The 12,869-nt window shown below is 40.0% G+C and overlaps 1 protein-coding gene across 1 annotated transcript in view; it reads right to left on the reverse strand.

The window, feature by feature from the left end:
- Positions 1-9,821, reverse strand: part of LOC107669124 (urea transporter 1-like) — a 24,419-nt gene extending 14,598 nt beyond the window's left edge. Inside the window, exon 1 of the mRNA XM_016461248.1 lies at positions 9,726-9,821. Coding sequence (XP_016316734.1) covers positions 9,726-9,821 — 96 coding nt within the window. The remainder of the gene's footprint in view (positions 1-9,725) is intronic.
- Positions 9,822-12,869: the final 3,048 nt, after the last annotated feature.

Here is a 12,869-nt window from a genome sequence, read left to right on the forward strand (position 1 = left end):
TATATATATATATATATATAATTTCACCAAACTTAGGTGTGACTTTTTTTGTGTGTGTGTGTTTTTTTTTTTACAGTAAAATATTACTTACTATATACTGTACAATAAACAGTTTTTTTTGTAATTACATGCACTGGACACTGTGTTCTCCATTTTTTGATGTAGTGTCTAATGAATGATCTGTAGTGTTATAGGCCAAAATATTGAGATTATTACAACTTTTTAATGAATATTTTCTCTTATGCTCACAAGGTTACATTTATTTGCTCAAAAATACAGTAAAACTGTAATATTGTGAAATATTATTATAATTTATTATAATATATTATATTATATTATTAGGCTATAAATATTATTATAATTACATCAGAGGTTTTTTTTTCTGTTGCCTGCCTGCGATGTAGATGAAGTCCTCTGATTCATATGTATGTATGTATGTATGCATGCGTGCTTATGTACTGTATTCACAAAACTAGTTTGGATTTGTGTTTAAGGTTTTGAGAAAATGTGTTTTAGCAATTCAGAAAAACTGTATTATCAATGTTGAAAACAGTTTGGATGCTTAATATTTTTGTGGAATCCATGATACATTTTGCCAGGATTCTTTGATGAATAGGATTTTTTTTTTAATCTCACTCACACCAAATGTTTGAATGGTAGTGTATCATGGTTTCCACAAAAATATGCAGCAACTGTTTTCAAATTTAATAATAAGAAGAAATGTTTTTTGAGCACCAAATCAACATATTAAAATTATTTCTGAAGTATCATGTGATACTGAAGACTGAAGTAATGGCTGCTGAAAATTCAGCTTTGCCATCACGGAATAAATGATAATAAATTATATTTTAAAACATATTATTGTGTGAAATAGTTCGGGTGTCATCTAGCCAAAAGCTAGAAGGTTTCATCCTTTTAGTAGCAGTCAAAAAGCAGTCAATATCCAGACACTCTTGTAAAAGGTCTCCAATATATTTCCTTTGGGTGTGTATGTTGGGAGAGAAGAATAAGAGGCCTTTTAAAGGTTCTGTGGTTGTTTAATTGTCATTGCCGTTGAAGGTCATGTAGTTTTAGCGGTATGAGTCAGCATACTGCTCCCCAAGTGGCCCATCATGCACCTGTACACATTCAACTTTAATTAAGAACATTCAGACCAAAAAATGGCAAATCAGTTTCATTCAGTTTTCATTCATGTTTTTCCATTCATCTAATTTGTCACTTTGACTGTGTCACTTTTCAGTCAACCTATTTCAACCATTTTAAAAGCACTTCAGCTTCCTAAAAAAAATGTTTTCCAAGAAAATATAAGGCTCTTGTTAAGCCCCAAGCCCATAGAGGACCCTATTGTTTTTCTTAGGATTATTATTTTTATTTTTATTCTTATTTTTGTCAAGGTTTTTGTGGCTTTTGGGGCCCTTAACATGCTCAAAAACTCTTGAAACTTTGCACACATGTTATAATCTGTGGCCATTAGAGCCGGACAGTGTTTCACATGTGGGGGCCATGGCACACCTTTTAAAGGGAAATTTTTGAGGGTCTCTTTAGCAAACACCGTTTGACCTACAGTCACCAAAATTCATACGGATATAGATTTCATCAAGCCTAACAACTTTCGTGCTGACAGTCAGTGCTCCGCTCAACAGGAAGTCTGCTATTCAAGGTTTTGTGAAAAGCGCACGCTGTGGAATTTGCGATACTCCTCCTAGGATTTTCATCCTCAATACATTCATGCAATTCACACCAAACTTTGTCAACATGATGCCAAGATATTGAAGATGCCAAATTGCAAACAGTTTTTGGATATTATAACAGTTTTTGGTGTTGCAATGATGATTTATTAAAATAACTGTAAAAAGGAAGCAGTAATTTTCTTATTTCTTTAAAGTGCATTGTTCAAACTCCTCAAAACTTTTTACATATGGAGAACAAGTCATTCTTAGGAAACATGCTTAGTTTCATGAATTTATAATGCTCAGGGGCCACCAAAAAATTAAAACAATCAAACATTTCAGCTGACAGTTGAAGGCTGTAATACTAAGGTTGTCATAGGATAAGCAGTCTTTTCAGCCTGATGCTTTACTGCTCAGTTCAGTTAGTTAGAATGACAAACAAATACATCAAATAAGTTAATGTGTACTGTACTGGTAATATAGTTTTATATAATTATTTCACAAATTCTTATATATTATTAAAATCATTTTAAAAATGCTTATAGGTCATAAAATAAAAAGTTTATAATATAAAAGTTTTGAAGAATACAGTTTAAAAGATAAAAGTTTTGGTAAAACTGTATAATAAGGTCTCATTTGTTAACATTAGTTAATGCATTAACTAACATAAACTAACAATGAACAATATATTTTTACAGCATTTATTAATCTTTTTTAATGTTAGTTAATAAAAATGTTCATGTTTATGTTAATTCACAGTACATTAACTAATGTGAACGGAACTTTAAATTTGAATAAGGTATTAGTAAGTTTTGAACTTAATATCAACTAACATTAATAAATGCTACATAATCATGTTAACCCATCGTTGCTGCTTGCAACTATATTTTTCTTGTTTGTTTTTTATTTTTTTTAAATAAATGAATTATTTACATTAAAAATGTAAATGCCAGTACATTAAAAATCTGCGTTTTTGATTCAGCCGGTAAGACACAAATATTGAATATAACAATGTTTTTTTTTCAGACCGGTCAGGTTTGAAGAGAATAAAAATTATGTAAAACGCTCCTCCGCAATTTACATGCATTGTTATGTTTCAACCGCAGTTGGCGATAGAGATCCCAGAACTTACTGTCTTCTGTTGAACACAACAATGGCCGGAAGCGATTCTTTACAGTTTAAAATGTTTGAAATATTAGAATTATTTTCTCTCACACACCTATCGTTTCGCTTCAGAAGACATTGATTCATCAACTGGAGTCATGTGGATTACCTTATTGTTAGTTTTGCATGGTTTTGATGCATCAACTTGCAGGACTCATCCACTTGCAATATAAAACTGTAGTCAGTAATGTAATCTGTAATGTATTCTGTACTTTTGTATTACTTTTAGATTACTTTTGACCTAACTTGTTTATAGATTTATATGGGATTATTGTTATTAAAAACAAAAAAGAAAGATAAATAAAATATATGATATACTTTGTTATTAACATCATGAAATGCACTAAGACAGGGTTTCCCAAACGGGGCTAAATGAAAGTACTGCAGGGGGCTTATGAGTTGATAAAAAGCTAAAATAAAATAAAAACAAAATAAAACACTTGAACAGCCAAATTTTATTAGTCTCATACATGGTATAGTTGACTGATAGGTGCTTTTGTCCCCAAATTCAGAAGCATGGATTGTAAATTAATTTACATGACCATTCTATATTGTGCTCTCTATTCAATATGACACACAGTAGAATTTGTTAGAAAGGAAAACTTAAAAGGGAAAAAGGAATTAGGGAGAATCAATAAATTATGAATAATTTACTGCCATTGTGTAAATTATTTGTAATAATATAATTCATGGAAAAAGAAAACTATTCCTGCACACTGTCAATTAGTGCATAAGTATCAAAAAGGTTTAATAACAACGTTTCGGTCGCATGACCCTCATCAGCTATCTTCAAACATGAAATTACAATTTAAACCACATTTAAAAAGAATTCATGACCAATCACTGCAAAGGACCATCGCTTAGTGATAACCCACACTGGGTACATAATTAACATCAATCACAAAATTGTTTTTTTAAAATTATAACATCACATTAAACAGTGCTTCATCGTTCATGCCTAAAGGAGATAAAGTCTGAAGGGTAAAAATCCAAAACAGCTCACGTCGCTGTTAGAATAATTCGATATCTCCCCCTCTAGGTGGCATATTAACCCTTTCAATCCCACAAAAGCGTAAGGTAGAAACATCATGGTTGTGGGCAAGAAAATGGGCTGCAACTGAATAATTCATATATTTTCTCCTAATAGAGCTCTTGTGTTCACTACCTCTTTGCTTAAGTTGACGTGATGTTTTACCAACATATCCTAAACCACAAGGACAACGAATCAAATAAACAACATGAGTGGAGACACAAGTTATCACAGAGTTGATTCTATATTTTTTACTGAATGGATGACGCAGTGCCTTTATTAGCATTTTAGGTCCTACTCAAATGCATCTCCTGAGCTTGCTGACAGTCTCTGGGGAGACTCGCCTGTGAATGAGAGTCTGTCAAGCCTGACAAGGCAAAAATAGAACATCCAAAACTTGTAGATTTTGCGCACAGATGCAACATGACCAACATACACAAGTGTGTCATCAGTGAGTTTTATTCAATACCTCAAGGCACTGCTGTGTGTGTGCATGGCCTTAGGCCCATATCACAGTGGTCCATTTCTTTTCTGTGGTTTAATCTTATTTTCATCCATTTAATAATATATTTATTTGACGAGACAGTGATCGGCTGCTTGGAATACCAAAAAGTCAGAGAGCCGACCTCACGTTCTTCATTTCTCATACATTTCACATCACCCTAATATTTCATCAGCTTCCTCCATCAAACACACTGCTTGGCAGACTCAGCGTTCTCTCATTTTCTTGATCTCTTTCTCTTTTCTTCCCCTTGCCTTTATATCTCTCTCTATTTCATTTCCACCTTACTTCTTTGTATCGGTTTATTACCATTTCAGTTCCAAATGTTCTCCAGTCAGAAAACCATCCTATTCTACTGTAATGTGGGGTTTGGTGTTTGGTGTTTGGGTTTTGTTTCATGATCATATTCTGATTGGTAGTCTTAGTCATGTGTCTTGTTTCCCATTGGTTTGTTCTTGTCATGTGACTCTCTTGTTTGCTATAAGTAGCCATCATGTTGCCATTGTCTCTCGCAGTGTATTGAAGTTGTAACCCGCTGTTGGTGAGTCTAGTCTGTTATGCCTCGTCAAGTCTGTTCATGCCTCGTCAAGTCTGTTCATGCCTCGTCAAGTCTGTTCATGCCTCGTCAAGTCTGTTCATGCCTCGTCAAGTCTGTTCATGCCTCGTCAAGTCTGTTCATGCCTCGTCAAGTCTGTTCATGCCTCGTCAAGTCTGTTCATGCCTCGTCAAGTCTGTTCATGCCTCGTCAAGTCTGTTCATGCCTCGTCAAGTCTGTTCATGCCTCGTCAAGTCTGTTCATGCCTCGTCAAGTCTGTTCATGCCTCGTCAAGTCTGTTCATGCCTCGTCAAGTCTGTTCATGCCTCGTCAAGTCTGTTCATGCCTCGTCAAGTCTGTTCATGCCTCGTCAAGTCTGTTCATGCCTCGTCAAGTCTGTTCATGCCTCGTCAAGTCTGTTCATGCCTCGTCAAGTCTGTTCATGCCTCGTCAAGTCTGTTCATGCCTCGTCAAGTCTGTTCATGCCTCGTCAAGTCTGTTCATGCCTCGTCAAGTCTGTTCATGCCTCGTCAAGTCTGTTCATGCCTCGTCAAGTCTGTTCATGCCTCGTCAAGTCTGTTCATGCCTCGTCAAGTCTGTTCATGCCTCGTCAAGTCTGTTCATGCCTCGTCAAGTCTGTTCATGCCTCGTCAAGTCTGTTCATGCCTCGTCAAGTCTGTTCATGCCTCGTCAAGTCTGTTCATGCCTCGTCAAGTCTGTTCATGCCTCGTCAAGTCTGTTCATGCCTCGTCAAGTCTGTTCATGCCTCGTCAAGTCTGTTCATGCCTCGTCAAGTCTGTTCATGCCTCGTCAAGTCTGTTCATGCCTCGTCAAGTCTGTTCATGCCTCGTCAAGTCTGTTCATGCCTCGTCAAGTCTGTTCATGCCTCGTCAAGTCTGTTCATGCCTCGTCAAGTCTGTTCATGCCTCGTCAAGTCTGTTCATGCCTCGTCAAGTCTGTTCATGCCTCGTCAAGTCTGTTCATGCCTCGTCAAGTCTGTTCATGCCTCGTCAAGTCTGTTCATGCCTCGTCAAGTCTGTTCATGCCTCGTCAAGTCTGTTCATGCCTCGTCAAGTCTGTTCATGCCTCGTCAAGTCTGTTCATGCCTCGTCAAGTCTGTTCATGCCTCGTCAAGTCTGTTCATGCCTCGTCAAGTCTGTTCATGCCTCGTCAAGTCTGTTCATGCCTCGTCAAGTCTGTTCATGCCTCGTCAAGTCTGTTCATGCCTCGTCAAGTCTGTTCATGCCTCGTCAAGTCTGTTCATGCCTCGTCAAGTCTGTTCATGCCTCGTCAAGTCTGTTCATGCCTCGTCAAGTCTGTTCATGCCTCGTCAAGTCTGTTCATGCCTCGTCAAGTCTGTTCATGCCTCGTCAAGTCTGTTCATGCCTCGTCAAGTCTGTTCATGCCTCGTCAAGTCTGTTCATGCCTCGTCAAGTCTGTTCATGCCTCGTCAAGTCTGTTCATGCCTCGTCAAGTCTGTTCATGCCTCGTCAAGTCTGTTCATGCCTCGTCAAGTCTGTTCATGCCTCGTCAAGTCTGTTCATGCCTCGTCAAGTCTGTTCATGCCTCGTCAAGTCTGTTCATGCCTCGTCAAGTCTGTTCATGCCTCGTCAAGTCTGTTCATGCCTCGTCAAGTCTGTTCATGCCTCGTCAAGTCTGTTCATGCCTCGTCAAGTCTGTTCATGCCTCGTCAAGTCTGTTCATGCCTCGTCAAGTCTGTTCATGCCTCGTCAAGTCTGTTCATGCCTCGTCAAGTCTGTTCATGCCTCGTCAAGTCTGTTCATGCCTCGTCAAGTCTGTTCATGCCTCGTCAAGTCTGTTCATGCCTCGTCAAGTCTGTTCATGCCTCGTCAAGTCTGTTCATGCCTCGTCAAGTCTGTTCATGCCTCGTCAAGTCTGTTCATGCCTCGTCAAGTCTGTTCATGCCTCGTCAAGTCTGTTCATGCCTCGTCAAGTCTGTTCATGCCTCGTCAAGTCTGTTCATGCCTCGTCAAGTCTGTTCATGCCTCGTCAAGTCTGTTCATGCCTCGTCAAGTCTGTTCATGCCTCGTCAAGTCTGTTCATGCCTCGTCAAGTCTGTTCATGCCTCGTCAAGTCTGTTCATGCCTCGTCAAGTCTGTTCATGCCTCGTCAAGTCTGTTCATGCCTCGTCAAGTCTGTTCATGCCTCGTCAAGTCTGTTCATGCCTCGTCAAGTCTGTTCATGCCTCGTCAAGTCTGTTCATGCCTCGTCAAGTCTGTTCATGCCTCGTCAAGTCTGTTCATGCCTCGTCAAGTCAAGTCAAGTCTGTGTCTCTAGTCTTCGTCTGTTTGGATTATGTTTGGATGTTTGGATCACTGTAAATAAACTGCACTTGGGTTCTCACTTACGCTCGCCTTCAGTGGATTAATTCGTTACATCTACTTGCACTTTGTATCCTTTCATCTATTTCTTTCATGTTCTCTCTTACTTTTAAATTCCCCACTCCCCAGTTTCATTTAAGCTTTATTGGCAAGACATATGACAGCACTTTTGTATTGCCAAAGATGTAGCAGTTTAGACAATAACCTCCTTGCCTTATTCACTCGCTCTCTTTCTCAGCAAGGAGACAGCAATCCTTCATTTGTCGTTTCATGATATACTGCCGCATTTAAAATGCATTTCCATTACATCTGAGAACTATAAAAACTCCCAGTGTGCAAACGCACACACACACACACACACACACACACACACACACACAGTCAGAGTTGATTCAGAGCTTGTTCTTGCAGCTCCCGCTGAGCTGGACTGGACAGGGTGGGGATTTGTGTCTGACTGCAGGAGGTGCTGTCTAATGTGGACGTTGCTGGTCTTTTCAGACAGCTTTGACCAAAACCTAGTGAGTTGCCCACATATATAGCATTTAAAGGGTTAGTTCACCCAAAAATGAAAATTAGCCCATAAATTACTCACCCTCAAGTCATCCTAGGTCTTTATGACTTTCTTCTTTCAAACGAATCCAGTCAGAGTTATATTAAAAATTGTCTTTGATCTTTCAAGCTGTTTCATGGCACTCAGCGGGTGTTGCATGCTTCAGTCCAAAAGCACTTAATTAATATGCGCCCATCCAGAAAAAAAGTGTCTCACATGGCTCCGGGGTGTGAACAAAGGCCTTCTGTAGCGAATCGATGCGTTTTTGTAAGAAAAATATCCATATTCAAAACGTAATAATCACTTTAAGCTTGCGCTCACTGTTGTACACTTAAAGCAGTTCCGGGCGAATCTTCTCTTCTTGGCATTTCGCCTCTGCTCTAACTATCTTGTTTCTAGTTGTCTTTAAAGCCTTTAAAACTTTCACACTTTTAAACACTTAAATCTTTTATAGCATTTTACAAACAATTTATAATTCAAAGTCTTGACAAACACTGCTGGTTAAGAATTACACTAAGGAATGTCTTTACATTTCAATTGACTTTATTTCTACTTCCTTAAAGGGGTCATATGACGTTGCTAAAAAGAACATTATGTTGTGTATTTGGTGTAATGCAATGTGTTCTTGCAAAGTTGGAACTGCCCCAATTTATAGAACAGCCTTTGAGCACAGACCCATTGTATGCTACTCTGCAGGTTCAGGAAACAGTCTTCCATAAAATACGTCACACACGACGGGCTTGAGTGAACGGTGCGGCCGGCAGGCGTGCGGCAACCACATTTGACGACCCTGGGCTGGACTCCGCTTCGTCCATTGTGAAAGCCGATCCGGCGATCCACAGCACGAAGTTGATGTATTTCCTCAGCGACCAGCACGGATCAGCTCTAGGCATGACAGAGCGGATATCGTCCTCTTTTGGAAGGCCAAACAAAGTAGTTTCGCTTTCACAACTAAACACACAGTATCTCCACAACATGGCGCCGGCGGCAACAACAATACTACAGCAAGAATAAAAGTTACACCTTCTTTCTTTGCGTGAACATTTGGGCGGTGTTATGCAAATCTTCCCACACAGTGACGTAGACATGTGGGGGCGTGTTTAAGCGAGCCGTTTTAGGAGGGCGTGGACAAGTCTTAACTTTTATAAAGAATATCTCTTTGGATTTGAGACTTTAGTCTTTGCAACTTTACAGATCTACTTTATGCACCAAGAGCTTGTAACACTCCAAAGAGAAAGGAAAAATTGAAATCGCATCATATGACCCCTTTAAATTCAAATGGAGTCATTTTAAATGAGTTATTCCTTTGATGAGTTTTATTTTGTTAATGAAATGTTTAGAATATGTTGCTTTGAATATTTAGAGCTAAGTTACAATCCAATCTAATATTTCTGTCTTCAATCCTTTAATTAAATTGCATGTTTAATTCAAACTATATATATAACCTAATACTGGTGTATGCGTGTACTTTTATGCTTAAAGTATTGCATTGTTAGCTTAGCAAAATGTGCAAACTGTCACGACTCACACACTGGGAGCACAGGAACGAGCGAGGAGACGAGGAATAAAATAAATCAAAAGGGTTTTAATGAAAGCACTCTGGGGATCACAGGACGGGAGACGTCAGGCAAACAAAATGACACTTAACAGCAGACAGAGAACTGGGAACATAAATACACAGACACCAATGGGACACACTTGGGAGCAAATGAACTAATTAATCAAAACATAGCTGGAGACGAATACACACAATGAGGACAGGAACAGGAAGGACCAAATAAGGGCAGGGAAGGCACATCAGGTGCAAAACACACACAAAACACGGAACAGAGTCTGACATAACTCCCCCTCCCGGAAGGCACGTCCCGCACCGTACAATATCCAATGGGGAGGGGGGGTGGGTGCTCTGGAGGCCTCTAGGAGCAGGGTTACCGGACAGAAGGCCTCCAGGGCGGCGCCCGTTCCGGGATCCATGGTGGATCTGGCAGTTCGGTGTGCCGTGGTGGATCTGGCAGTTCGGGGAGCCATGGCGGATCAGGGGACTATGGCAAAGCAACCTCCGAGGCCGCGGCCCCAGCCTCCGCCTCCACGGCTGGAGCCCTTCTACCCCCCGCGCCCCAAAAAATACTTGTGGAAGATTTCGGGCTCCAAGGCCCTCCGTGGGCCATAACCGGGGAATGGAGCACTCCCTGGGCTCAGCGGGGAATCAGGAGCCCTCCATAGGCTATACTCGGGGGCAGGAGCCGACACTGAAGCGAGCTCCGGGGCTGGCAGGCTTGACTCAGGAGCAGCCTTGAGAATGTCGCGGCCGGCGGGCTTGACATCGGCGCGGCCGGCGGGCTGGAGAGAGCCGCGGCCGGCGAACTTGAATTTGGAGCTGCCGGCGGGCTTGTCTTCGGAGCGACCCAGTAGCCCCTCACTGCAGAACAAAGATCCAGGGGGCGGGGGTGGATCCACATCTAGGGGGGGGGGATGTTGGATCCACATCTAGGGGGTGGAGATGGGTGGGTTTAGGTATCAGGGGGTGGAGACGGGTAGGTTTAGGTATATGTAAGGTGGGAGGAGTTGGATCTGGATCCAACCTCGCCCCCTGGATCTTGTGTTCTGCAGTGAGGACCATCTTGAACTACGGGGAACAAACAGGATAAATAAAAGAAAACAAAAGGACTATTCAAAAACAAAAACAAAACAAAACACGGGAGAAGGAGCGCCGCTTACTGTTTCGGTCTGCTGTTCTGTTACGACTCACACACTGGGAGCACAGGAACGAGCGAGGAGACGAGGAATAAAGTAAATCAAAAGGGTTTTAATGAAGACACGCTGGGGATCACAGGATGGGAGACATCAGGCAAACAAAATGACACTTAACAGCAGACAGAGAACTGGGAACTGAAAACACTTTAAATACAGAGACACCAATGGGACACACCTGGGGGCAAATTAACTAATTAATCAAACAGAACTGGAGACGAATACACACAATGAGGACAGGAACCAGAAGGACCAAATAAGGGCAAGGAAGGCACATGAGGAGCAAAACACACACAAAACACGGACCAGAGTCTGACACAAACTCTATTGTAATTAGTTGTGAGTTGTCATCTATTGAGATTTAGTTGATGCCTTAGATAACAGCCTCCTCTGTATGCAGTAGACAACACAGCAGATCTAGTGACTGTGAGAGGATCAGTTTCTCAGGTGTGCAGAAACTGATGATAAAGTCTGAGCTCTGTTTTGACATTATTCTTTCCATTTTTTTTTTGTGCAGACAGGTGTGAAGGCAGATCTGTCTGAGACGTTTCTCTCCTTACCTCAGCATCACATTTTCTTTAACTGTCACATGCATACAAACCTCTGTGTATGTGTATATCTCTACATTTCTTTTGCTTTCCAACACACCTGGGAGCAAATTAACTAATTAATCAAAACATAGCTGGAGACGAATACACAAAATGAGGACAGGAACAGGAAGGACCAAATAAGGGCAAGGAAGGCACATGAGGAGCAAAACACACACAAAACACGGACCAGAGTCTGACACAAACTCTATTGTAATTAGTTGTGAGTTGTCATCTATTGAGATTTAGTTGATGCCTTAGATAACAGCCTCCTCTGTATGCAGTAGACAACACAGCAGATCTAGTGACTGTGAGAGGATCAGTTTCTCAGGTGTGCAGAAACTGATGATAAAGTCTGAGCTCTGTTTTGACATTATTCTTTCCATTTTTTTTTTGTGCAGACAGGTGTGAAGGCAGATCTGTCTGAGACGTTTCTCTCCTTACCTCAGCATCACATTTTCTTTAACTGTCACATGCATACAAACCTCTGTGTATGTGTATATCTCTACATTTCTTTTGCTTTCCAATGTTCTTTTTATTATCAATTATTAATCTTCAAGACATTCAATGTGTCTTGTAGATACATTTGACTGAATTCGATAAACACGACTGCCTCTTTGCTCCTTTGAGTGCATGTGTCATTTTTGAGTGACTGACATTTTTTGTCACTCTAGAGTCTCACAAGGGTGTATGAACCTCTTACGAGGTAATTTAGTATTTATGGTAAGTGTGGGTGCTCACGTTGTTACCAACATGTTTTAAGACACCTGGAGCACTGACACATCCTTGTTGTACTCAGTGGACTGACGTTGATGCTAGGAATAGAGCTTTCGCTCATTTTGCCACCGATCCAAGAGAAACAGAACATTCAGGCCCTTTTTGATATTCCAAGCCTTGGCAACCCACCCACAGGTTTTGTGAGGATAGAGTTCTTCCTGATGTCATACACACCAATGGACTATAACTCTGCTGACTGCCCTCAAATAAGAAAGAAGGAGGGAGGAAACATAAACTAGCATCAAATGAAACCTCCTATGTTCACCAAAAATACTGTATCAATAAAAACAGTATTGTTAAAGTAATTGTTCATATATATATAAATATATATATATATATATATATATATTTTTTTTATTATTTTTAAATTTTTTAATGTAATTTATTCCTGTGATACAACGCTAAATTTTCAGTAGCCTTTGCTGCAGTCTTTAGTGTCACATGATCCTTCAGAAATCATTCTAGTATGCGTATTTGGTGCCGAAGAAGCATTTCTTATTATTACCAGTGCAATGAAAATGGTTGTGCTGCTTAATATTAATATAAAACTTTTTTTCAGGATTCTTTGATGATTAGAAATTTCAAAAGAAATCTTTTGTAATATTATAAATGTCTTTACTGCCACTTGTGATCAATTTAAGGCATTCTTGCTAAATAAAAGTATTAATTTATTCAAAACAAAAAAAATTGGCAGCTTGTTTCCCAAGAAAATTTGATGGACATTACATATATGTACATTACATCATCGCTCTCTTTTTCACTAATGCTAATCACTAGTATTGATTTGACTGTGACGTAAAACCACTGACTCAGACTTCCTACTCATCACAGTAAATAACATTAAAACGGATATGGCTCCATCAGATGGAATGAATTTAGATTAGCTAATTGACATCGGAGACATACTATATTTCTTCTCTGAATTGGATGTTTTATAGTAATACACATATACATCACTTCC

Source organism: Sinocyclocheilus anshuiensis, unplaced genomic scaffold (assembly GCF_001515605.1).
Source record: "Sinocyclocheilus anshuiensis isolate Anshui unplaced genomic scaffold, SAMN03320099.WGS_v1.1 scaffold337, whole genome shotgun sequence".
Taxonomy (NCBI): domain Eukaryota; kingdom Metazoa; phylum Chordata; class Actinopteri; order Cypriniformes; family Cyprinidae; genus Sinocyclocheilus; species Sinocyclocheilus anshuiensis.